This window comes from Oncorhynchus keta, chromosome 18 (genome assembly GCF_023373465.1).
Source record: "Oncorhynchus keta strain PuntledgeMale-10-30-2019 chromosome 18, Oket_V2, whole genome shotgun sequence".
In the NCBI taxonomy this organism is placed as follows: Eukaryota; Metazoa; Chordata; class Actinopteri; order Salmoniformes; family Salmonidae; genus Oncorhynchus; species Oncorhynchus keta.
Genome location: NC_068438.1, coordinates 20,450,021 through 20,477,408, shown reverse-complemented (window position 1 = coordinate 20,477,408; position 27,388 = coordinate 20,450,021). Strand labels below are relative to the sequence as shown.

Here is a 27,388-nt window from a genome sequence, read left to right as displayed (position 1 = left end):
CACGGAGACAAAGATCGTGCTCTTTGGAGAAACGTCCTCTGGTCTGATGAAACAAAAATAGAACTGTTTGGCCATAATGACCATGGTTATGTTTGGAGGAAAAAGGGGGAGGCTGGCAAGCCGAAGAACACCATCCCAACCGTGAAGCACAGAGGTGGCAGCGTCATGTTGTGGGGATACTTTGCTGCAGGAGGTGCACTTCACAAAATAGATGGCATCATGAGGCAGGACAATTATATGGATGTATTGAAGCATCTCAAGACATCAGTCAGGAAGTTAAAGCTCGTTCGCAAATGGGTCTTCCAAATGGACAAGGACCCCAAGCACACTTCCAAAGTTGTGGCAAAATGGCTTAAGGACAACAAAGTCAAGGTATTGGAGTGGCCATGACAAAGCCCTGACCTCAATCCTAAAGAAAATGTGTGGGCAGAACTGGAAAAGCCTGTGAAAGCAAGGAAGCCTACAAACCTGACTCAGTTACACCATCTCTGTCAGAAGAAATGTGCCAAAATTCACCCAACTTGTAATCACGTGTGTTGTGTGTGTTTGTTTGTGTGTGTACGCATGTGTTTGTTAGCGTAAATATGTGCAACACAGTTCATTAAGATGAAAGGGAGCAAGGGACCACAGCAAACATTTTACACATAGACAGTTTAGAGACAGATATTGTTACAATGGGACTGTGGGATGTGTTAAGTGCTCTTTCGGTGTGTGTTTGGATAGTAGGATCCTTCATGCTTATTTAAAGTGTAAAGTGGAGGTTGTGATATGAAAGTATGGTGCGAATGAGTGCTCATTACTGTGTGCATGTAATGTACTGTATGTACATGCAAATGTGTGTGCATAATGGTGAATGAGCACTCATGTCAATGTATTTATTATGTTTGTGATTATGTAGTCATACTGTGCCTTCGGAAAGTACTCATTACCCTTGACTTTTTCCACATTTTGTTAGGTTACTGATTTATTCTAAAATGGATTAAATAGTTTTCCCCCCCCCCTCATCAATCTACACACAATACCCCATAATGACAAAGTAAAAACAGGGTTTTAATACTTTTACAAAAATATCTACAAATAAAAACTGAAATATCACATTTACATAAGTATTCAGTCCCTTTACTCAGTACTTTGTTGAAGCACCTTTGGCAGCGATTACAGCCTTGAGTCTTGGGTATGACACGACAAGCTTGGCACACCTGTATTTGGGGAGTTTGTCCTATTCTTCTCTGCAGATCCTCTCAAGCTCTGTCAGGTTGGATGGTCGCCGGAGGAGATGGCTGCCGTGTTACAGGCTCCTAACCAATTGTGCTATTGTGTGTGTTTGTTTGCGTTATTTGAAATGTATTTTGTACATAATGTGTCTGCCACCGTCTCTTATGACCAAAAAGAGCTTCTGGGTATCAAGACAGCGATTACTCTTTACCATCAGCTGCTACTCGCTGTTTGTTTGTTACCTATGCATAGTCACTTCGCCCCCACCTACATGTACAGATTACCTCAACTAGCCTGTACCCCCGCACACTGCCTCGGTACCGGTGCCCCCTGTATATAGCCTCGTTATTCTATTTGTGTTACTTTTTATTATTACTTTTTATTTTAGTCTACTTGGTAAATATTTTCTTCTTCTTGAACTGCACTGTTGGTTAAGGGCTTGTAAGTAAGCATTTCACGGTAAAGTCTACACTTGTTGTATTCGGCGCATGTGACAAATAAAGTTTGATTTGATTTTATCCAACGTCAAATCATTGGATAATAAAATGGAAGTGGCTGAACGACGACATGAATAAAATACAGCTGGCTGGGTTTTCAGTCCATCGGCAAGATAGAACAGCTGTGGTGGTCTCTGGGGTGGCAGTCTGAGTTTATTTGTAAATAACAACTGGTGCACGAAATCTGATATTAAGGAAGTCTTGAGGTTTTGCTCGCTTCAGGTAGATTATCTCATGATAAGCTGTAGACCACACTATTTACCAAGAGAGTTTTAATCTATATTCTTCGTAACTGTGTATTTACCACCACTGGCACTAACACGGCACCCAACGAGCTGTATAAGGCCATAAGCAAACAAGAAAATCGTCATCCAGAGGCAACGCTCCTGGTGGCCGGGGACTTTAATGCAGGGAAACTTAAATCTGTTTTACCTCGTTTCTATAAGCATGTTACATGTGCAACAAGAGGAAAAAAACTCTAGACCACCTTTACTCCACACACAGAGACGCATACAAAGCTCTCCCCCGCCCTCCATTTGGCAAATCTGACCATAACTCTATCCTCCTAATTCCTGCTTACAAGCCAAAAGTACCAGCGACTCGCTCAATAAGGAAGTGGTCAGATGACAAAGATGCTAAGCTAGAGGACTGTTTTGCTACCACAGACTGGAATATGTTCTGGGATTCTTCAGATGGCATTGAATAGTACACCACATCAGTCACTGGCTTCATCAATAAGTGCATTGATGACGTAGTCCGTTACAGTGACCGTATGTACATACCCCAACCAGAAGCCATGGATTACAGGCAACATCCACACTGAGATAAAGGGTAGAGGTGCCGGTTTCAAGGAGCGGGACTCTAACCTGGATGCTCACAAGAATTCTCGCCATGCCCTCCGATGAACTATCAAACAGGCAAAGCATCAATACAGGACTAAGATTACTACACCGGCGCTGACGCTCGTTGGATTTGGCAGGGTTTGTAAACTATTACGGACTACAAAGGGAAGCACAGTGAGGGAAGCTCAGTGAAACAAGGCTATGCTCGCTTTGAGGCAAGCAACACTGAAGCATGCATGAGAGCATCAGCTGTTCCAGACGACGGTGTGTTCATGCTCTCCACAGCCGATGTGAGTAAGACCTTTAAACAGGTCTCCATTCACAAGGCCGCAGGGCCAGACAGATTACCAGAACGTTTTTCTTCCGAGCATGCACTGACCAACTGGCAAGTGTCTTCACTGACATTTTCAACCTTATATTTGACCGAGACTGTAATACCAACATGTTTCCAGCAGACCACCATGGTCCCTGTACCCAAGTACACTAAGGTAACCTACCTAAATGACTACCGACCCGTAGCACTCACATCTGTAGCCATGAAGTGCTTTGAAATGCTGGTCATGAATCACATCAACACCATTATCCCAGAAACCCTAGACCCACTACAATTGGCATACCTCCCCAACAGATTCACAGATGATGCAATCTCTATTGCACTCCACACTGCCCTTTCCCACCTGGACAAAAGGAACACCTATGTGAGAATGCTATTCATTGACTATAGCTTGGACCCTGGAACAAAACACCTACCTGCAACTGGATCCTGGACTTTCTGACAGACCACCCCCAGGTGGCAAGGGTAGGCAAAAACACATCTGCCACACTGATCCTCAACACAGGAGCCCCTCAGGGGTGCGTGCTCAGTCCCCTCCTGTACTCCCTGTTCACATTTGATTGCATGGCCAAGCATGACTCCAACACAATCATTAAGTTTGCCGACGACACCTGATCACCAACAACGATGAGACAGCCAGTAGGGAGTTGAGCTGGCAGTGTGGTGCCAGGACAACAACCTCTCCCTCAATGTGATCAAGACAAAGGATATAAATATCATGGTCCAAACACACCAAGACAGTCGTGAAGAGGGGACAACAACGCCTATTCCCTCTCAGGAGACTGAAAAGATTTGGCATGGGTCCTCAGATCCTCAAAAAGTTCTACAGCTGCACCATCAAGAGCATTCTGACCGGTTGTATCACCGCCAGGTATGACAACTGCTTGGCCTCCGACCGCAAGGCTCTAGAGATGGTAGTGTGTACGGCCCAGTACATCACTGGGGCCAAGCTTCCTGCCATCCAGGACCTTTATTGCCAAAGACTCCAGCAACACTAGTCATAGACTGTCCTTCTGCTACCACACGGCAAGCAGTACCGGAACGCGAAGTCAAGGTCCAAAAGGCTTCTTATCAGCTTCTTCCCCTAAACCATAAGACTCTTGAACAGCTAATAAAATGGCTACCTGGACTATTTGCATTGTCCCCCTACTCAATTTTTATGCTGCTTCTACTCTCTGTTAATTATCCATGCATAGTCACTTTACCTCAACCTACATATACATATTACCTCAATTACCTCAACTAACCTGTGCCCCTGCACATTGACTCTGTACCAGTACCCCCTGTATATAGCCTAGCTACTGTTAGATTCTTCTAAAAAACTGTTTTACTTCACTTTATTCTAATAAATACTTTCTTAACACGTATTTTTCTTTAAACTGCATTGTTGTTTAAGGGCTTGTAAATAATCATTTCACTGCAAGGTGAAACCTGTTGTATTCGGGCCGATGTGACAAATACAATTTGATTTGATTTGAGAGTTGTTGAACTGCTATTTTCAGATCTCTCCAGAGATGTTCGATCGGGTTCAAGTCCGGGCTCTGGCTGGGCCACTCAAGGACAGAAACTCCTGCGTTTTATTGGCTGTGTGCTTATGGTCATTGTCCTGTTGGAAGGTCAAACTTCACCCCAGTCTGAGGTTTTGAGGGCTCTGGAGCAGGTTTTCATCAAGCATCTCTCTGTACTTCGCTCAGTTCATCTTTCCCTTGATCCTGAATAGCCTCCAAGTCCCTGCTGCTGAAAAACATCTCCACAGCATGAGAGTCTTTTGGGGCCTTTTGGCAAACTCCAAGCGGGCTGTCATGTGCCTTTTACTAAGGAGAGGCTTCAGCCTGGCCATTCTACCGTAAAGGCCTGATTTGTGGAGTGCTGCAGAGATGGTTGTCCTTCTGGAAAGTTCTCCCATCTCCACAGAGGAACTCTAGAGATCTGTCAGACTGACCATCGGGTTCTTGGTCATCTCCCTGATCAATGCCCTTCTCCCCAATTGCTCAGTTTGGCCAGGCATCCAGGTCTAGGAAGAGTCTTGGTGGTTCCAAACTTTTCCCATTTAAGAATGATGGAGGACATTGTGTTCTTGGGGACCTTCAATGCTGCAGACATTTTTTGATACCCTTCCCCAGATTTGTGCCTAACCAAATCTGGTCTATGGTCAATTCCTTCGACCTCATGGCTTGGTTTTTGCTCTGACATGCACTGTCAACTGTGGGACCTTATATAGACAGGTGTGTCCCTTTCCAAATGATGTTAAATCATTTGAATTTACTACAGGGGGACTCCAATCAAATTGTAGAAACATCTTAAGGATGATCAATGGAAACCGAATGTACCTGAGCTCAATTCTCATAGCTAAGGGTTTGAATACTTTTGTAAATAAGGCATTTATTTGTGTTTTGTATTTGTAATACATTTGCTCAAATTTCAAAAAACTTTTTTCGCTTTGTCATTATGTGTATTGTGTGTAGATTGAGGAGGATTTTTATTTAATCAATTTTAGAATAAGGCTGTAAAGTAACAAAATGTGGAAAAAGTAAAGGGGTCTGAATACTTTCTAAGGGAACTGAATGTAGGAACATGTGTATGAATGTGTAAAAAAGGAAGAGCAGGATCTATTTATGTATATGTGTGTTTCTGACAGTGTGTATATGACCATGTCTTGGTGAAGGCGTGATCGTGGTGTGTAAACAGGAGGGAAGGGATCTCTTCATGTTTAAATATGTATGTGTGCGTGTAACAGAGTGGGCTCCTGTCTCTCACTGGACTCGAACATGGGACCTTCTGTTGCATGTGCAACTTCATGTGTCTGTGTACTGTAAATGTGTGAAATGGGTACTGAAGGTGACTCACCATCCATGTCTAGTCTCTGCATGATGATGGCCAGCTCCACCTCACTGGGCATGTATCCCAGGGACCTCATGGCCATACCCAGCTCCTGCTTGGAGATGAACCCGTTCCCATCCCGGTCCAGCACTCTGAATGCCTCCCGGATCTCTGTCAACACAAGGAGGAGAGGAGAGGATACACCATGGTTAGGAATTATTTTAACTCTGTGCCTTATATCAAGAACATTGCAAATTACATCTGCAATAACCTGCTTGGCAACTTAGATGTTGGTGACAAATAAGCTTGCTCTGTGTGTACGACAAGCCGCTGTACTGTGTCAGTTTGAAAGATACCCATCAGCGTCAAGCCTAAAAGTCAGCAGGCTCCTCTCTGCTTTCATGAATTAATATTTTATTAGTGTGTCTACAGAGAAAATTGGGCTTATGGCAGGGAGGCAGTGAGCAGGGAGAGTGAGACAGAGAACTGGAGAGAGAAATAGAGAGAGGGGGGATAGAAGGAAAGAGAGAGAGGGGGAAGAGAGAGATGCAGCGATATTGTAAGAGAGAGAGAGAGGCAGCCAAGGATGTTTTTAAATAAATCAAATCAAATTTTATTGGTCACATACACATGGTTAACAGATGTTATTGTGAGTTTAGTGAAATGCTTGTGCTTCTAGTTCCAACAGTGCAGTAATATCTAATAAGTAATCTAACAATTCCACAACAACTACCTAATACACACAAATCAAATTAAAGGAATGGAATAAGAATATATACATATAAATATATGGATAAGCAATGACCGAGCGGCATAGGCAAGATGCAATAGATGGTATAAAATACAGTATATACACATGAGATGAGTAATGCAAGATATGTAAACAGTATTAAAGTGGCATTATTAAAGTGACTAGTGATCCATTTATTAAAGTGGCCAATGATTTCAAGTCTGTATGTAGGCAGCAGCCTCTCAATGTTAGCGATGGCTATTTAACAGTCTGATGGCCTTGAGATAGAAGCTATTTTTCAGTCTCTCGGTCCCAGCTTTGATGCACCTGTACTGACCTCGCCTTCTGGATGGTAGCAGGGTGAACAGGCAGTGGCTCGGGTGGTTGTTGTCCTTGATAACCTTTTTGGCATTACTGTGACATTTAGTTTTTGGTATTTGTTTTTTTATTAGGATCCCCATTAGTTGTTACAAAAGCAGAAGCTACTCTTCCTGGGGTCCACACAAAACAAGAAACATGACATAATACAGAACATCAATAGACAAGAACAGCTCAAGGACAGAACTACATCATATTTTTTTAAAGGAACACGTAGCCTACATATCAATGTATACACACAAACTATCTAGGTCAAATAGGGGAGAGGAGTTGTGCCCGAGGTGTTGTCATATCTGTTTTGTGAAACCAGGTTTGCTGTTTATTTGAGCAATATGAGATGGATGGAAGATCCATGCAATAAGGGCTCTATATGATACTCTACGCTACTCTACGGATACTCTACGCTTTCTTGAATTTGTTCTGGATTTGGGTACTGTGAAAAGACCCCTGGTGGCATGTCTGATGGGGTAATTGTGTGTGTCAGAGCTGTGCGTAAATTGACTATGCAAACAATTTGGGATGTTTCTTTTAAAAAGAAGAAGTGATGCAGTCAGTCTCTCCTCAACTCTTAGCCAAGAGAGACTGGTACGCATAGTATTTATATCAGCCCTCTGATTACAATGAAAAGCTAAATGTGCCGCTCTGTTCTGGGCCAGCTGCAGCTAAACTAGGTATTTCCTTGCAGCACTGGACCACACGACAGGACAATAATCAAGATTAGACAAAATGAGAGACTGCAGAACTTGCTTTTTGGAGTGTAGTGTCAAAAACACAGAGCATCTCTTTCTTACGGACAGACCTCTCCCCATCTTTACAACCATTGCATCTATATGTTTTGACCATGACAGTTTACAATCTAAGGTAACGCCCAGTAATTTAGTCTCCTCAACTTGTTCAACAGCCACACCATTCATTACCAGATTCAGCTGAGGTCGAACACTTAAGAAAGGATTTGTACCAAAACAGACTGCAACTCTTTGTTAAAGGTTTCAGTGACTTCATTAGCTGTGGTTGCTGATGTGTATATGGTTGAATCATCAGCATACATGGACACACATGCTTTGTTTAATTCCAGTGGCAGGTCATTGGTAAAAATAGAAAAGAGTAGAGGGCCTAGAGACTGCCCTGCGGTACCCCCAACTTTACATGTTTGACATTAGAGAAGCTTCCATTAAAGAAAACCCTTTGAGTTCTATTAGATAGATAGCTCTGAATCCACAATATGGCAGAGGTTGAAAAGCCATAACACATATGTTTTTTCAACAACAGCTTATGGTAAATAATATCAAAAGCTGCAATGAAATCTAACAGTACCCTTCCACAATCTTCTTATTATCAATTTATTTAAACCAAGCATCAGTCATTTGTGTCAGTGCAGTACATGTTGTGTGCCCTTCTCTATAAGCATGCTGGAAGTCTGCTGTTAATTTGTTTACAGAGAAATAGCACTGTATTTGGTCAAACACAATCTTTTCCAACAGTTTGCTAAGAACTGGCAGCAAGCTTATAGGTCTGCTGTTAGAACCAGTAAAGGCTGTTTTACCACTCTTGGGTAGCGGAATTACTTTGGCTTCCTTCCAGGCCTAAGGACAAAGACTTTCCTCTAGGCTCAGATGAAAATAGGACAGATAGGAGTGGATAGAGTCAACTACCATCCTCAGTAGCTTTCCATCTAAGTTCTCAATGCCAGGTTTGTCATTATTGATTGCTAACAATAATTTTCCCACCTCTCCCACACTAAATTGACCAAATTTAAACTTGCAATGCTTTTCACTTAATTATTCATTTTTTTATGCATGAATACAATTGCTCACTGTTCATTGTTGGCGTTTCCTGCTTAAGTTTGCCCACTTTGCCAATGACGTAATCATTCAAATTATTGGCAACATTGGCAATGATTTTGTGATGCCTTCAGCCATCTGATTCGATGAAAGATGGAGTTGAATTTGTCTTTCTGCCTATAATTTAATTTAAACTACTCCAAAGTAGTTTTTCCATCATTTTTTATATAATTGATCTTGGCTTCATAATACAGCCTGTCAGATGTGCAGCCATACTTAATAGCCACTCCTTTTCCCCATCTCTTTCAACCATACAGTTTTTCAATTCCTCATCAATCTATGGCGACTTAACAGTTCTAACAGTCAGTTACTTAACAGGTGCATGTTTATCAATAATTGAAAGAAGCAATTTCATATATTCATCAAGTGCAGCATCTGGATGATCCTCATTAATCACATCAGAACAACAAATATTTTTAACATCATCCACATAAGAATCACAGCAAAATCTTTTGTATGATCTCTTATACACTATTTTAGGCCCAGCTGTTGGAACTTTGGCTTCCTGGAAATAGTAAGTATATTGTAATCACTGCATCCAATGGGTACGGATACAGCTTTAGAACAAAGTTCTTCAGTATTAGTAAAAATGTGATAGATACATGTGGATGATCTTGTTCCTGTAGTGTTTGTAAACACCCTGGTAGGTTGATTAGTAACCTGAACCAGATTACAGGCACTGGTTACAGTAAGAAGCTTCCTCTTGTGTGGACAGCTTGATGAAAACCAGTCAATATTCAGGTCCCCAGAAAAGTTGACCTCTTTGTTTACACCACATACACTATCAAGTATTTCACACATATTATTTAGACACTGACCAACCACAACACTTCAATAACACTTGACATAAGATCTTCTCTAAGCATTACAGGGATATGGCTCTGAATATATATAGCAACACCTCCCCCATAAGCATTTCTGTCTCTTCTATAGATGTTACATCCTTGTATTGCTACTACTGTCTCATCAAATTAATTATATATTAGAAATGGCTAATATATGAATGTTCTGATGTTAGCAAGTTATTGATTTCATTAACCTTATTTCTAAGGCTACATACTGTATATTAATATGGGCTATTTTCAGCCCTTTCCTGTGTAGCTTATCAGAGATAGACAAAATACTGAAAAGAGCAAACAAAGCAAGAGAAAAAAATATACATTCAGCAGTCCCTAGATTAATTGGTGTGTGTGTGTGCTGTGGAGTTGAAGCCACGAACCTATAGGCTTGGCTCTCTCTCATCCCTTCCAGGCTTCTGGGAGGGAGGGTGGACAATGAGCCTGTCATAGCGGATGTAAGCGATGTCCTCACACGCTCTGGCAGCTTTCATGGCTGGGATCAGTTCTTTCCTCACTGGCGAACAGCTTCAGGATAGTCCTTGCTGAGGAAGATATACGTTCCTCACAAGTTCTTGGCTCTTTCCAGAACAGCTATCTTGTCCTTGAACCTCAGAAACTTGACCACTATCGGCATTGAGCCTATCACCTGGGCTGGTGGTGTGTTTTCTAGTCCTGTGGGCGTGCTCCACCTCAATCTTCTTGTGGTCCATCTTCAATATTTCAGAGATCATTTCCCTCACCTTGTCCTCAGACTCCGTCCAGGTCTCATGTGGAGATTCTGCAAATCCGTCCACAACCATGTTGTTCTGCCTTGATTGTCCCTTGAGATTTATCCATCATTGTTATCATGGATTCACACACTGAACTGATGTCCTCTCTCAATGACTTACAGATTGCTGTCATCTTGCCGTTCTCCTGTTTCAACTCATCGACTTGACCCTGTGAGAACTGAAAACTGTTCTTCAGGTCCTGGACCTCTCTGGTCAGGTCGTCCATTATTTTATTAGTAGAATCCACAAGTATTTGGACAAAACACTTGAAGCTATTTTCTTGTTAATGTATCAACTGCTTGTAGGACTCTTTAAGTGTGTTTAAAAGATTGTTCACATGTGATAGAGACACACCACTGTCCTCAACGGTACTCCCGCCGGCTTTGGTCTTTGTCATGGTAGCTAGCAACGTAAGGTTTCGCTGTTACTACTCGCAATTCCAGATAGGGAAGATCACAGGGAAGATTGAAAACAACAAACAGCAGGGATCTAGACAGCCACAAAACCGGGACAATCCGTGGTCCCAGCCACAATGGCTTACCACGTCGCGGGCTGTGTTCAAGATAACCCAGCAAGCTTGATATACAGCTAGCTAGCAAATACCTCCTCAGACCCGTCCTTGGTCAGGAAGATCACTGAACAGAGACTAGCACTCACAGCAACTGATGCCAACTGCATCACGGGGTCCAAACTAAGAAGTTAGATAGCTACCAAGAACTTTCCAACACACTTTCAAACAACAAACTTTTCAAAACAACAAAACCGAGCCCTCACTCACAGGGAGTACAGGAGGGGGCTGAGCATGCACCTTTGTGGAGCCCCAGTGTTGATGTTCAGCGAAGTGGGGATGTTGTTTCCTACCTTCACCACCTGGTGGCAACCCGTCAGGAAGTCCAGGACCCAATTGCAAAGGGCGGGGTTGAGACCCAGGGCCTCAAGCTTAATGATGAGCTTGGAGGGTACTATGGTGTTGAATGCTGAGCTGTAATCAATGAACAACATTCTTACATAGGTATTCCTCTTGTCCAGATAGGGCAGTGTGATGGCGATTGCATTGTCTGTGGAAATATTGGGACGGTACGCAAATTGAAGTGGGTCTAGTGTGACAGGTAAGGTGGAGGTGATATGATCCTTGACCATTCTCTCAAAGCACTTCATGATGACAGAAGTGAATGCCACGGGGCGATAGTCATTTAGTTCAGTTACCTTTGGCTTCTTGGATACAGGAACAATAGTGACCATCTTAAAGCATGTAATAGAGATGGAATGTCAGATCTCTAAAGAACACTATGATTGCATGGTATGCTTCAGCACACAGCTGAAAACTGAATAGTTTGAGGCTGGGTACTACTGGAATACATACAGTGGGGCAAAAAAGTATTTAGTCAGCCACCAATTGTGCAAGTTCTCCCACTTAAAAAGATGAGAAAGACCTGTAATTTTCATCATAGGTACACTTCAACTATGACATCCAAAATGAGAAAAAAAATCCTGAAAATCACATTGTAGGATTTTTAATGAATTTATTTGCAAATTATGGTGGAAAATAAGTATCTGGTCAATAACAAAAGTTTATCTCAATACTTTGTTATATACCCTTTGTTGGCAATGACAGAGGTCAAACGTTTTCTGTAAGTCGTCACAAGGTTTTCACACACTGTTGCTGGTATTTTGGCCCATTCCTCCATGCAGATCTCCTTTTGGGGCTGTTGTTGGGCAACACGGACTTTAAACTCCCTCCAAAGATTTTCTATGGGGTTGAGATCTGGAGACTGGCTAGGCCACTCCAGGACCTTGAAATGTTTCTTACGAAGCCACTCCTTCGTTGCCCGGGCAGTGTGTTTGGGATCATTGCCATGCTGAAAGACCCAGCCACGTTTCATCTTCAACGCCCTTGCTGATGGAAGGAGGTTTTCACTCAAAATCTCACGATACATGGCCCCATTCATTCTTTCCTTTACACGGATCAGTCGTCCTGGTCCCTTTGCAGAAAAAACGTTCTTTGGATGCAACTCAGCATTCTTTGTCCTCCAAACACGACGAGTTGAGTTTTTACCAAAAAGTTATATTTTGGTTTCATCTGATCATATGACATTCTTCCAATCTTCTTCTGGATTATCCAAATGCTCTCTAGCAAACTTCAGATGGGTCTGGACATGTATTGGCTTAAGCAAAGGGACACGTCTGGCACTACAGGATTTGAGTCCCTGGCGGCGTAGTGTGTTACTGATGGTAGGCTTTGTTACTTTGGTCCCAGGTCTGTGAGAGCCAGAAATCTTGCTTTTTTGTAGGTGACCAAATACTTAGTTTCCTACAATGTGATTTTTTGTTTTGTTTTTCTCATTTTGTCTGTCATAGTTGAAGTGTACCTATGATAAAAATGACAGGCCTCTCTCATCTTTTTAAGTGGGAGAACTTGCACAATTGGTGGCTGACTAAATACTTTTTTGCCCCTCTTTAGATTTAATTCACCAGGACCAGTGGCCTTGCAACAATGCAACAATGTATTAGACAGGACTGCCCCTCACCCAAGACATAGGCTAACTCAAACATTAATTAATTCCAAACGTGTCCCAGATATGGGATAGAATGTCATACACTTGGGAATACATGTGCTAACAACAAAATGAATCTTACGGGTCCAGTCTTGAAAAGACCATGTCAATAAACAAAACATCTGTCGTGGAAGGATCAGAATTTGTTGGTAACATTTGTAAGATGTTTAATATTCATCAAATGTGTGTAAATTACTTCTCATCAGAGTGGTATTTTTGTATAATACTGTGGCGAGGTTGCAGTTATCTGTTCTATGTCAAAACTAAGTTGCATGGGCCACAGAGAGGGGAGAGGTCAAAGTGTCATCATGTGTAAACATATATTTTACTCCCTACCTTTTCTAGTGGGGAAAGAAGGGTGGCAGTGTCTGGAATCACTATATGCTCCCTCTAATGTTGTTTCTAACTTAATCTATAGCCTCATTCTCCTCTCCGTGAGTTTGTCCAGGAGGTTGTATTTTGAGTTGGTTGTATCTAAATGACAATTTGATATATGCCTGTTGATATGGAGGATTTGGTTTATGGTTCTGGGGTTTGGGAAAGGAGACAAAGCTGAACGATGAATCATGTCTATGCTGTCTGACTATGGGTGTCTTTGCTATTAAAAGGAACTCAGTTGCATTGTAAGGGGGCTCTCAGAGAATTCACTGAGAGACACTGAATTTATCTGAGAGTCACAGGATTGTGATAGAGCTCATATAATTAAAGATGGACTTTTATAACTAACTCTGACGTGTGTGTGTGGTTTGCTCCCATGATTTGGTAAATAGAGGAAATTTCCACGACACATCGTAGTGGTAGAGTTCTTCAAAGAAACCATGAGAAGGAGCAAACAACAGGTTAACTGATACTTATTGTAGTGTAAAGATAACCTAAGCGTGAAGTAAAGTTTCATGCTAGGGGAGGCCTGCCCATGCTGCCAATCTTTAGCCTATCCTTGGTCAATCACCTGTCAAGCATGTGCTGAGAAGCTGTCATTTATTCATAGCCAGTCAGGATTAGTAGGAGTGATTTGGAGCTCTGAGTTGCAAGGAGGACAATGGCGTGTAAATGTCATGTTTTTTCTCTGTATTTAAAATCACCTCGTAAAATCTGAAATGATATTTCGGATCATAAAAGCACTCAGATGTTACCGAGGGTTCAGGTTAGTTGTTGCCTCTGAAAAGTATTTTGTCCTTCCCTGCTTCCCAAAACATCTGGCCCGAGCAAACACACTCAGCCATTATCATTCATAACAGAGTACAAAAGCTTGTTCTAACCAGAGACACTCGTTTTAGCAATGTGTTTGTGAAAGAGAACACACACACACACACAGCACAACAAAACAGAGAAAAACACAAGCACATCAAAGGTGTATGGATTTATTTTGGTACATTGAAATTAGCACCTCATGAATAAACCCATCAGGAGGATCACAGCAGAACAGAACAGTGAGTGACTCAGGCCTTTGTAGAGTAGGTTCCTGTGTGAGGGCTCGGGCCCATTTGAACACCAACAACATTCAGACCACGGGTCGTATATTCATACAGCTCTCTCCCGCTTTTTCTCTATTTCATGCACAACTGCTCCCATATCAATCACGTGCTCTGATGCTCTCAAAACCAAAGCTTTACAGGGGAGAATAATTTAACATCCTGTATGACAAAGTAATACCAAAGGAACAGGAATAACCAAGGAAAATGTCAGGTGGAGAAATGAATCAGAGTAAAAAATACTTCAATTTAGAGTCACTTTAACAGCACCCTGCATTGCAATCTAGGCCAAGTGCATCAGCACTCATGTTCAGTAGGGCACACCATAGCAAAACTTTTTACAACATAAAACTTCAATATTTGTTTTAATTGAACAACTTCAAGTATGTGACGACCCTCCCACTCTGTCTGCCGTATTCTCTCTCTGTTATTTCCTTATTAGGATGCTGGTGGGTGGAGTTGGGAGGGTCGTCAGCTACATGGGAAACACCTGGGCCCGGTGTCTCCCAGGATAAATACACCACTTCCCCATTCATGGAGGAGACTCTCTCCATGCAGACACCTTTATAGATTTGGTTGTTTTTCTTGGTGGTTTTTTGGTTGTTTGCTTTAGCATCTTTCAACATCCTGCATTATCACATTCATGCAAAACACTCACTTACACTACTGATTACTGATTACAGACACCATTGTATATTATACTTAGTTACTTATTTAATAAATATATATTTTGTTACTCCTTATCTCCACGTTGTCTCCCTTTTGTTACGGGCTTTGAGCCGGTTCGTGACAAGTAGTAGCTCCTGTTTAGAAAAACGGTGTTAAAAATAGTGTCTCCCTACTGAACGCTACTTATCCCTACTTTCTCAATGTATCAAATGTGTGTTATGTGCTTTGTGATATGAAGTTAGTGCTGTCAGTGCTGTATGTGTCTATAAATTACAATATCATATCCACATCTTGCCTGACCTTTCAGACACAGCAGCAGAAGCAGTAGCAGCACAGATCGGCCTCAACGGAGGCAAGACTACCTGGTACACAAAGCTCTCTACCCACACCAACATCTATTCTACATGCTGCAGTGCTCAGAGCACTGCACACACACATACCAACCACACACAAATCAAACAGTCCAAAACATGCAAGTAGAATAAGACACAAAAGGAAACTACATCCCCTCCAACAGGCTGAGAGTTTAACAATGTGTACCTGTACTAAAGCTGACTGATGACAACGTGCTGTATGCAGTGAGTCAGCTAGTTCAACGCAGTACAGTAACATTGTTTCACTTTAATGGCCATAGATAAAGACACTTACAGGTAGCTACACCAAATTTCCTCAGTAAATATCCCCATGGTAGAAATGGTGAACATTGTTGAAATGGTAGCAGCCTGTGTATAGTACTATGGATCAATTAATAAGCCAAGGAGATGATGGCTAATCATTACTCTAGTGTAGTGTTGTTACAGTGCTTTTGGAAAGTTTTCAGGCCCGTTCTCTTTTTCCACATTCTGTTACGTTACACTCCCGATTGGCGCAGCAGTCCAAGGCACTGCATCTCAGTGCAAGAGGCATCACTACAATCTCTGGTTCGAATTCAGGCTGTATTGGCCTAGCGTCGTCCGGGTTTGGCCGGGGTAGGCCATCATTATAAATAAGAATTTGTTCTTAACTGATTTGCCTAGTTAAATAAAGGTTAATATTTTTTAAAATAAATATTCTAAAATGGATTAGATAGTTTTTTCCCTCGTTAATCTACACAAAATACCCCATAATGGCAAAGCAAAAACAGGTTTTTAGAAATACTTGCAAATGTTCTGAAAATAAAAAACAGAAATACCTTATTTACATAAGTATTCAGACCCTTTACTCAGTACTTTGCACCTTTGGCAGCAATTACAGCCTTGAGTATTCTTAGGTATGATGCAACAAGCGTGGCACACCTGTATTTGGGGAGTATCTCCCATTCTTCTCTGCAGATCCGCTCAAGCTCTGTCAGGTTGGACATGGAGCATCGCTGCACATCTATTTTCAGGTCTCTCCAGAGATATTCGATCAGGTTAAAGTCTGGTCTCTGGCTGGGCAACTCAAGGACATTCAGAGACTTGTCCCGAAGCCACTCCTGCGTTGTCTTGGCTGTGTGCTTAGAGTCGTTGTCCTGTTGGAAGGTGAACCTTTGCGACAGTCTGAGGTCCAGAGTGCTCTGGAGCAGGTTTTCATCAAGGATCTCTCTCTGCGTTGCCCCGCTCCTCTTTCCCTCCAATCCTGAATAGTCTCCCATTCCTTGAAGCTGAAAAACATCTACACAGTGTGATGCTGCCACCACCATGCTTCACCGTAGGGATGGTGCCAGGTTTCCTCTAGACATGACACTTGGTATTCAGGCCAAAGAGTTCAATCTTGGGTTCATCAGACCAGAGAATCTTGTTTCTCATGGTCTGAGAGTGTTAAGGTGCCTTTAGGTGCCAAACTCCAAGCAATCTCAATTTTAGAATAAGGCTGTAACGTAACAAAATAAAATATAAAAAACGTGTCTCTTACTAAGGAGTGGCTTCCTTCTCATATCAAATTAAATGTATTTGTCACATACACATGGTTAGCAGATGTTAATGCGAGTGTAGCGAAATGCTTCTAGTTCCGACAATGCAGTAATAACCAATGAGTAATCTCACCTAACAATTCCAAAACTACTACCTTATACACACAAGGGATAATGAATATGTACATAAAGATATGAATGAGTGATGGTACAGAACGGCATAGGCAAGATGGAGTAGATGGTATCGAGTACAGTATATACATATGGGATGAGTAATGTAGGGACATGTAAACAAAGTGGCATAGTTTAAAGTGGCTAGTGATACATGTATAACATAAAGATGTAGTAGATGATATAGGGTACAGTATATACATATACATATAAGATGAATAATGTAGGGTATGTAAACATTATATTAAGTAGCATGGTTTAAAGTGGCTAGTGATATATTTTACATCAATTTCCATCAATTCCCATTATTAAAGTGGCTGGAGTTGAGTCAGTGTGTTGGCAGCAGCCACTCAATGTTAGTGGTGGCTGTTTAACAGTCTGATGGCCTTGAGATAGAAGCTGTTTTTCAGTCTCTTGGTCCCTGCTTTGATGCACCTGTACTGACTTCGCCTTCTGGATGATAGCGGGGTGAACAGGCAGTGGCTCGAGTGGTTGTTGTCCTTGATGATCTTTATGGCCTTCCTGTGGTGTAGGTGTCCTGGAGGGCAGGTAATTTGCCCCCGGTGATGCGTTGTGCAGACCTCACTACCCTCCGGAGAGCCTTACGGTTGTGGGCGGAGCAGTTGCCGTACCAGGCGGTGATACAGCCCGACAGGATGCTCTCGATTGTGCATCTGTAGAAGTTTGTGAGTGCTTTTGGTGACAAGCCAAATTTCTTCAGCCTCCTGAGGTCGAAGAGGCGCTGCTGCGCCTTCTTCACGATGCTGTCTGTGTGGTTGAACCAATTCAGTTTGTCTGTGATGTGTACGCAGAGGAACTTAAAACTTACTACCCTCTCCACTACTGTCCCATCGATGTGGATAGGGGGGTGCTCCCTCTGCTGTTTCCTGAAGTCCACAATCATCTCCTTAGTTTTGTTGACGTTGAGTGTGAGGTTATTTTCCTGACACCACACTCCGAGGGCCCTCACCTCCTCCCTGTAGGCCGTCTCGTCATTGTTGGTAATCAAGCCTACCACTGTAGTGTCGTCCGCAAACTTGATGATTGAGTTGGAGGCGTGCATGGCCATGCAATCTTGGGTGAAAAGGGAGTACAGGAGAGGGCTCAGAACGCACCCTTGTGGGGCCCCAGTGTTGAGGATCAGCGGGGTGGAGATGGTGTTACCTACCCTCCCCACCTGGGGGCGGCCCGTCAGGAAGTCCAGTACCCAGTTGCACAGGGCGGGGTCGAGACCCAGGGTCTCGAGCTTGATGACGAGTTTGGAGGGTACTATGGTGTTAAATGCTGAGCTGTAGTCGATGAACAGCATTCTCACATAGGTATTCCTCTTGTCCAGATGGGTTAGGGAAGTGTGCAGTGTGGTTGAAATTTCATCGTCTGTGGACCTATTTGGGCAGTAAACAAATTGGAGTGGGTCTAGGGTGTCAGGTAGGGTGGAGGTGATATGGGCCTTGACTAGTCTCTCAAAGCACTTCATGATGACGGAAGTGAGTGCTACGGGGCAGTAGTCATTTAGCTCAGTTACCTTAACTTTCTTGGGAACAGGAACAATGGTGGCGCTCTTGAAGCATGTGGGAACAGCAGACTGGGATAAGGATTGATTGAATATGTCCGTAAATACACCAGCCAGCTGGTCTGCGCATGCTCTGAGTGCGCGGCTGGGGATGCCATCTGAGCCTGCAGCCTTGCGAGGGTTAACACGTTTAAATGTTTTACTCATGTCGGCTGCAGTGAAGGAGAGCCCACATGTTTTGGTTGCAGGCCGTGTCAGTGGCACTATATTGTCCTCAAAGCGGGAAAAAAAGTTATTTAGTCTGCCTGGGAGCAAGCCAACCTGGTCCGTGACAGGGCTGGTTTTCTTTTTGTAATTGTTTTCTTTTTGTAATCCGTGATTGACTGTAGACCCTGCCACATACCTCTTGTGCCATTGAATTGCGACTCTACTTTGTCTCTATACTGACGCTTAGCTTGTTTGATTGCCTTGGGGAGGGAATAGCAACACTGTTTTTATTCGGTCATGTTTCCGGTCACCTTGCCCTGGTTAAAAGCAGTGGTTCGGGCTTTCAGTTTCACCTGAATGCTGCCATCAATCCACGGTTTCTGGTTTGGGAATGTTTTAATCGTTGCTATGGCAACGACATCTTCAATGCACTTTCTAATGAACTCGCTCACCGATTCAGCGTATTTGTCAATGTTGTTGTTGGACGCAGTGTGGAACAAATCCCAATCCACGTGATGGAAGCAGTCTTGGAGCGTGGAATCAGATTGGTCGGACGAGCGTTGAACAGACCTGAGCGCGGGAGCTTCTTGTTTTAGCTTCTGTCTGTAGGCAGGGAGCAACAAAATGGAGTCGTGGTCAGTTTTTCCGAAAGGAGGGCGAGGGAGGGCCTTATATGCGTTGGGGAAGTTACAATAGCAATGATCCAAGGTTTTACCAGCCCTGGTTGCACAATCGATATGCTGATACAATTTAGGGAGTCTTGTTTTCAGATTAAACTTGTTAAAATCCCCAGCTACAATGAATGCAGCCTCAGGATATGTGGTTTCCAGTTTACATAGAGTCAAATAAAGTTAGTTCAGAGCCATCGATGTGTCTGCTTGGGGGGGAATATATATGGCTGTGATTATAGTAAAGAGAATTCCCTTGGTAGATAATGCTGTCAACATTTGATTGTGAGGAATTCTAAATCAGGTGAACAGAAGGACTTGAGTTCCTGTATGTTATTGTGACCACACCACGTCTCGTTAACCATAAGGCATACGCCCCCGCCCCTCTTCTGGCCACTCTGCCATAAAGGCCTGATTGGGTGGAGTGCTGCAGAGATGGTTGTCCTTCTGGAAGGTTCTCCCATCTCCACAGAGGAACTCTGAGAGCTCTGTCAGAGTGACCATCGGATTCTTGGTCACCTCCCTGATCAAGGCCCTTCTCCCCTGATTGCTCAGTTTGACTGGGCGGCCAGCTTTAGGAAGAGACTTGGCGGTTCCAAACTTCTTTCATATAAGAATGATGGAGGCCACTGTGTTATTGGGGACCTTCAATGCTCCAGGAATGTTTTGGTACATTTCCCCAGATCTGTGCCTCAACATAATCCTATCTCGGAGCTCTACGGACAATTCCTTCGAACTCATGGCTTGGTTTTTGCTCTGACATGCACTGTCAACTGTGGGACCTTATGTAGACAGTTGTGTCCCAGTAGAATCCCACCGTACCTTCTCCGCTGTGCAATCTGGTTTCCGAGCCGGTCACGGGTGCACCTCAGCCACACTCAAGGTACTAAATGATATCATAACCGCCATCGATAAAAGACAGTACTGTGCAGCCGTCTTCATCGACCTCGCCAAGGCTTTCGACTCTGTCAATAACCAAATTCTTATCGGCAGACTCAACAGCCTCGGTTTTTCGGATGACTGCCTTGCCTGGTTCACCAATTACTTTGCAGACAGAGTTCAGTGTGTCAAATCAGAGGGCATGCTGTCCGGTCCTCTGGCAGTCTCTATGGGGGTGCCACAGGGTTCAATTCTCGGGCCGACTCTTTTCTCTGTATATATCAATGATGTTGCTCTTGCTGCGGGCGATTCCCTGATCCACCTCTACGCAGACGACACCATTCTATATACTTTCGGCCCGTCATTGGACACTGTGCTATCAAACCTCCAAACGAGCTTCAATGCCATACAGCACTCCTTCCGTGGCCTCCAACTGCTCTTAAACGCGAGTAAAACCAAATGCATGCTTTTCAACCGATCGCTGCCTGCACCCGCATGCCCGACTAGCATCACCACCCTGGATGGTTCCAACCTTGAATATGTGGACATCTATAAGTACCTAGGTGTCTGGCTAGACTGCAAACTCTCCTTCCAGACTCACATCAAACATCTCCAATCAAAAATCAAATCCAGAGTCGGCTTTCTATTCCGCAACAAAGCCTCCTTCACTCACGCTGCCAAGCTTACCCTAGTAAAACTGACTATCCTACCGATCCTCGACTTCGGCGATGTCATCTACAAAATGGCTTCCAACACTCTACTCAGCAAACTGGATGCAGTCTATCACAGTGCCATCCGTTTTGTCACTAAAGCACCTTATACCACCCACCACTGCGACTTGTATGCTCTAGTCGGCTGGCCCTCACTACATATTCGTCGCCAGACCCACTGGCTCCAGGTCATCTACAAGTCCATGCTAGGTAAAGCTCCGCCTTATCTCAGTTCACTGGTCACGATGGCAACACCCATCCGTAGCACGCGCTCCAGCAGGTGTATCTCACTGATCATCCCTAAAGCCAACACCTCATTTGGCCGCCTTTCGTTCCAGTACTCTGCTGCCTGTGACTGGAACGAATTGCAAAATCGCTGAAGTTGGAGACTTTTATCTCCCTCACCAACTTCAAACATCAGCTATCCGAGCAGCTAACCGATCGCTGCAGCTGTACATAGTCTATAGGTAAATAGCTCACCCTTTTTCACCTACCTCATTCCCATACTGTTTTTATACTGTTTTTATTTATTTACTTTTCTGCTCTTTTGCACACCAATATCTCTACTTGTACATGCCCATCTGATCATTTATCACTCCAGTGTTAATCTGCAAAATTGTATTATTCGCCTACCTCCTCATGCCTTTTGCACACATTGTATATAGACTGCCCATTTTTTTCTACTGTGTTATTGACTTGCTAATTGTTTACTCCATGTGTAACTCTGTGTTGTCTGTTCACACTGCTATGCTTTATCTTGGCCAGGTCGCAGTTGCAAATGAGAACTTGTTCTCAACTAGCCTACCTGGTTAAATAAAGGTGAAATAAAATAAAAAAAATAAAAGTGTGCCTGATCATGTCCAATCAATTGAATTTACCAAAGGTGGACTCCAAAGGCACGCAACACAAGGTCAATTTCAAGTCTCATAGCAAAGGGTCTGAATACTTATGTAAAAAATATATTTCTATTTTTTATTTTTAAATTCATTTGCCCAAATTTTTAAAAACCTGTTTTTGCTTTGTCATTATGAGGTATTGTTTGTACAATATATATTTGATCAATTTTATAATAAGGCTGTAACGTAACAAAATACCAAATTAAAAATGTTTTAGAAATGCATCATAAGATGATGATTTCTGTATTTTGAAAGTTACATATTTTGACAACAGGATTGCTGACAAGCAAAACATTTTGGGACTATTTCAACAATGGACAATTGAAACAAATACCAAAATATATTTTTAGGGTGGCATCATTTTATTAATACAGTATTTATGGTATGAGAGCAGCTAGTGTAGTTAATCCCCCCCTCCACTATGAGCACTGTGATGATGTTGTTGTTTCCAGCAGAATCATATCGATCAGGCCTGGGCTGGGTTCCACCGCCGGGCTGGCCAGTGGGGTGATTAGTTTCAGAACAACGTACACACACACACAAGATAAAAGCATTCATAAACACAGACTCACCTACTTCCTCTAATTAATGCCAAGAGAGAGCAAGAGCCCATTAATCAAATTCTACTTGTGCGATAAGTGATAAGAAAATTCATAGTCATAGTTTATAAAGCCAATGCTTTGTTGGCTCCAGCAACAGGGGCAAGCAGTGTTTGTAAATAAATGTTTTGACTGGTCCAACCTCTGTGATTCATGGCTCAGAATACTTACTATCTTACTACTTATCCCATATATAGCCTACTATTTATCCTGCTCAATTCAAACACACAAACCCCGGCCTAAACTCAATCTCTCTCTATGACCCTCACCAGCCAAATCCACAGTCCCAGTCCTAATCTCTATCCCCTCTCACCAGAAACAACCAAGCCCAACCCAACCAAACCAAACCAAGGCCAAACCAACCTAGCCCCAGTAGTACCAGGCCAAGCCATGAGGAGACTCACCATCTAGCTCCTCCACAGAGATGCTGGCCAGCTGGTCACTGTCATTGTCCTCAGACAGAGAGTGACTCAGGTAGTTCCCCTTGTACAGCAGTCCTGCCGTCACATGGTGGAACGGCATCTTGTCCCTGTGTGAGAGAGAAAGGGTGGACTGATTAGTTTAGGATCAGTGAGATCTGAACATGACAGAGAGAGAGAGAGAGAGAGCAATCAGGGGAGTGATTGAAAATGCTTCTTCCACTTTCTCCAACGCACAAGTGGTTATCTCCACCCTGCTACCACGAAAATACTTTTACCTTGCCAACCATACAGCGGGTGAATGCAAGCATTTCGCGAGACTGTGTCTCAAAACCTAATGTATACCCACCACTCCACCCTGGCTTTACAACCAGGTCCACCTCTACAAGACAGCAATCTCAGCATTTGCTAGGACCCTGAAGGATGTCACCCTTAAACGTAGCCCAAGCACCTCACACAGGAGCAACAGAGCAACGTACACCCCGCCCAGACCAACGAGACGCCCTCCCAGACCTACAAGACCCCTCCCGAAGGACCTGCATCGAGAGAACCCACATCAAGAGGACCTACACCCAGACCACAGCATCACCAGCCACACCCCAAACAGCTAAGACCATCTCAAGCAACGCTGGCCACAGCCTATATAGCCCCCATTTCAGACCTAGGCCCCTTCTGCCCACCTCATGCCCCCCGTCCCTGTGGCAAGGACCTCAACATGACAGCAGGACATATGCCCAAGCCATGAGAAGAGCAACAGGCCTAACCCCAACTATTACACCCGCCCAAGCCACATCCTGCAACCTAAGTGGTATGTATCAGATGCTCAACATGCTCTGCTCACACCTACTTTGATGGTCCGGCCCTAAACCACACAAAAACAACACTAGACACTATGGAACACAACGCTTTTACTATCACATTTTGGAATATACAAGGTCTGAGGTCATCTTCCTTTGGCCTAAAGATCAGGAACCCAGACTTCATCAAAGAAATTGGAAATACAGACATTGTCATCCTACAAGACACATGGTATAAAGGAGACGGACACACTGGTTGCCCTCTAGGTTACAGAGAGCTGGTAGTCCCATCCACCAAACTACCAGGTGTGAAACAGGGAAGAGACACAGGGGGGATGCTAATTTGATAAAGAGCAGACAACCCACTCTGTTGAATTAGTCAAAACAGGAACATTTTACATCTGTCTCGAAATTAATAAGGATATTATCTCAACAGAGAATTTTTTTTATTGTGTGCTACCTATGTCCCCCCCCAAAAATCCCCATACTTTAACGAGGACAGCTTCTCCATCCTAAAGGGGGAGATCAACAATTTCCAGGCTCAGGGACATGTACTAGTCTGTGGCGACCTAAATACCAGAACTGGACAATAACCGGACAAACACCTACCTGGAGGTGACAGCATTCCCTCCCCCATAGAGACAACTATGACCAACAAAAACGGGTCACAACTATTGCCGCTCTGTTGGATGCTGGGTATGTACATAGCTGATGGTAGGCTTCGAGGGGACTCCTTTGGGAGGTACACCTATAGCCCATCTCTTGGCAGTAGTACTGTAGACTACTTTATCACTGACCTCAACCCAGAGTCTCTTAGAGCGTTCACAGTCAGTCCACTGACCCCCCTATCAGATCACAGCAAAGTCACACTCTACATGAACAGAGCTATGCTCAATCATGAGGCATCAAAGCCAAAGAAACTAAATAATATTAAGAAATGCTGTAGATGGAAGTAAAGTAGTATGGAAATCTACCAAAAAACTATTAGGCAACAAGAAATGTAATCCCTTCTAGACAATATCCTGATAAAAAGGGTTTTACTGTAATAATGAAGGTGTAAACTTGGCAGTAGAAAACCTAAACCGTATATTTGACATCTCAGCTTCCCTATCAAATAAAAAAAATTCAAGCAGACAACCTAAGAAAATTAGCAACTTTGACAAATGGATTGATGAAGAATGCAAAAACCTAAGAAAGAAATTGAGAAACCTATCCAACCAAAAATATAGAGATCCTGAAACACCTGAGCCTAACCCTTCACTGTGGTGAATCACTGAAACAATACTGAAATACACTACGGAAAAAGAAGGACCAGCACACCAGAAATCAGCTCAATGTAATTGAAGAATCCATACAATCTAACCATTTCTGGGAAAATTTGAAAACTCTAAACAAACAAAAACATGAAAAGTTATCTATCCAAAACAGAGATGTATGGATAAACCACTTCTCCAATCTTTTTGGCTCTATAACAAAGAAAAAACAGCAAAAGCATATACATGATCAAATACAAATCTTAGAATCAACTTTTTAAGGACTACCAGAACCTACTGTATTCTCCAATTAAATTGAATGAACTACAGGACAAAATACAAACCCTCCAACCCAAAAAGACCTGTGGGGTTGATAGTATAAATGATAAAATATACAGACCACAAATTCCAATTGGCTATACTTAAACTCTTTAACATCATCCTCCGCTCTGGCATCTTCCCCAATATTTGGAACTAAGGACTGATCACCCCAAGACAAATTTGATCACAATAACTACCGGGGGATATGCATCAACAGCAACCTTGGGAAAATCCTCTGCATTATCATTAACAGCAGACTCATACATTTCCTCAGCAAAAACAAACTACTGAGCAAATGTCAAATTATCTTTTTTTACCAAATTACCGTACGACAGACCACATATTTACCCTGCACACTCTAATTGACAAACAAACAAACCAAAACAAAGACATGTTTTTTTTATTTCAAAAAAGCTTTTGTCTCAATTTGGCTTGAGGGTCTGCTACACAAATTGATGGAAAGTGGTGTTGGGGGAAAAACATACGACATTATAAAATCCATGTACACAAACAACAAGTTTGCGGTTAAAATGAGCAAAAAACACATTTCTTTCCACAGGGCCGGGGGTTGAGACAGGGATGCAGCTTAAGCCCCAGCCTCTTCAACATATATTTCAACAAATTGGCAAGGGCACTAAAACAGTCTGCAGTACCCGGCTTCACCCTACTATAATCTGAAGTCAAATGTCTTCTGTTTGCTGATGATCTGGTGCTTCTATCCCCTACCAAGTAGGGCCTACAGCAGCACCTACATCTTCTGCACAGATTCTGTCAGACCTAAGACCTGACAGTAAATCTCAATAAGACAAAAGTAATGGTTTATATTATTAGTTACTATAATGTTACTAAGCAGTAATGTATAACGGAAGTGTTATGTTACTACACCTAAAAGAAAATGCACATGGGCACTATTGGGCAGGGGCTGTACAGCACGAGAGGTTTTGACTAAGCGAAACAAACTGTACTCCCGTCTCCTGCCTGGTCATTTCTCCACAACACAAATTCTCCACCCACCTCAAAGGAAGCGATTCTCAAACCTTTCATAACATAGCTATCACCTACAGAAAAATTAACCTGGAGATGAGCCCCCTAACCGAGCTTGTCCTGGGTGTAACATTCGTCATTAAGGGTAGACCAAGGCGCAGAGTGATTTGAGTTCATTATATTTTATTAAAATGTGAACCAGCAAAAAAATACAATAAACAATTCAATGAACGAAAAGCTTCGTCGTGCAAAAATACATGCAATCAAAAAAAGACAAGATCCCACAACTGAAGGTGGGGAAAAGGGATGCCTAAGTATGATCCCCAATCAGAGACAACGATAGACAGCTGTCTCTGATTGGGATCCATACTAGGCCAACAAAGAAAAATAAAACATATATATACAAAAACTAGAGTACCCACCCTAGTCACACCCTGACCCAACCAAAATATAGATAATAAACAGAGATCTCTAAGGTCAGGGCGTGACACTGGGGCTCTGTTCACAAACACAAACATAACCCGCAGAGACCCAGGACAGCAACACAATTAGAACCAACCAAATCATGAGAGAGAAAAAAATACTTGATACATTGGAAAGAAATTACAAAAAACAGTGCAAACTAGAATGCTATTTGACACCTAAACAGAGAGTACAGTGGTATAATACCTGACCACTGTGACTGACCCAAAATTAAGGAAATCTTTGACTATGTATAGACTCAGTTAGCATAGCCTTGCTATTGAGAAAGAGGGAAGATCTAGCTCTCAAGAGAATAAAGGTTATGTGCACACTGCCCACAAAATGAGGTGGACACTGAACTGCACTTCCTAACCCTCTGCCAAATGTATGACCATATTAGAGACACATATTTCCCTCAGATTACACAGACCCACAAAGAATTAGAAAACAAATCCAATTTTGATAAACTCCCATATCTATTGGGTGAAATACCACAGTGTGCAATCACAGCAGCAAAATGTGTGGCCTGTTGCCACAAGAAAAGGGCAACCAGTGAAGAACAAACAACATTGTAAATGCAACCTATATTTATGTTTATTTATATTCCCTTTTGTACTTTAACTATTTGCACATCATTACAACACTGTACATAATATGCCATTTTAAATGTCTTTATT

The 27,388-nt window shown here is 42.8% G+C and overlaps 1 protein-coding gene across 2 annotated transcripts in view; it reads right to left on the bottom strand.

The window, feature by feature from the left end:
* Nucleotides 1–27,388, bottom strand: part of LOC118396965 (calcium-binding protein 8) — a 121,651-nt gene that overhangs the window by 74,923 nt on the left and 19,340 nt on the right. For both annotated transcript variants that reach the window (XM_035791355.2, XM_035791354.2), the window contains exons 2-3: nt 22,880–23,004; nt 5,736–5,879 (exon numbers count right to left, since the gene is read on the bottom strand). In XM_035791355.2, the coding sequence (XP_035647248.1) occupies nt 5,736–5,879; nt 22,880–22,997 (262 nt within the window). In that variant the 5' untranslated portion in view covers nt 22,998–23,004. The remainder of the gene's footprint in view (nt 1–5,735; nt 5,880–22,879; nt 23,005–27,388) is intronic.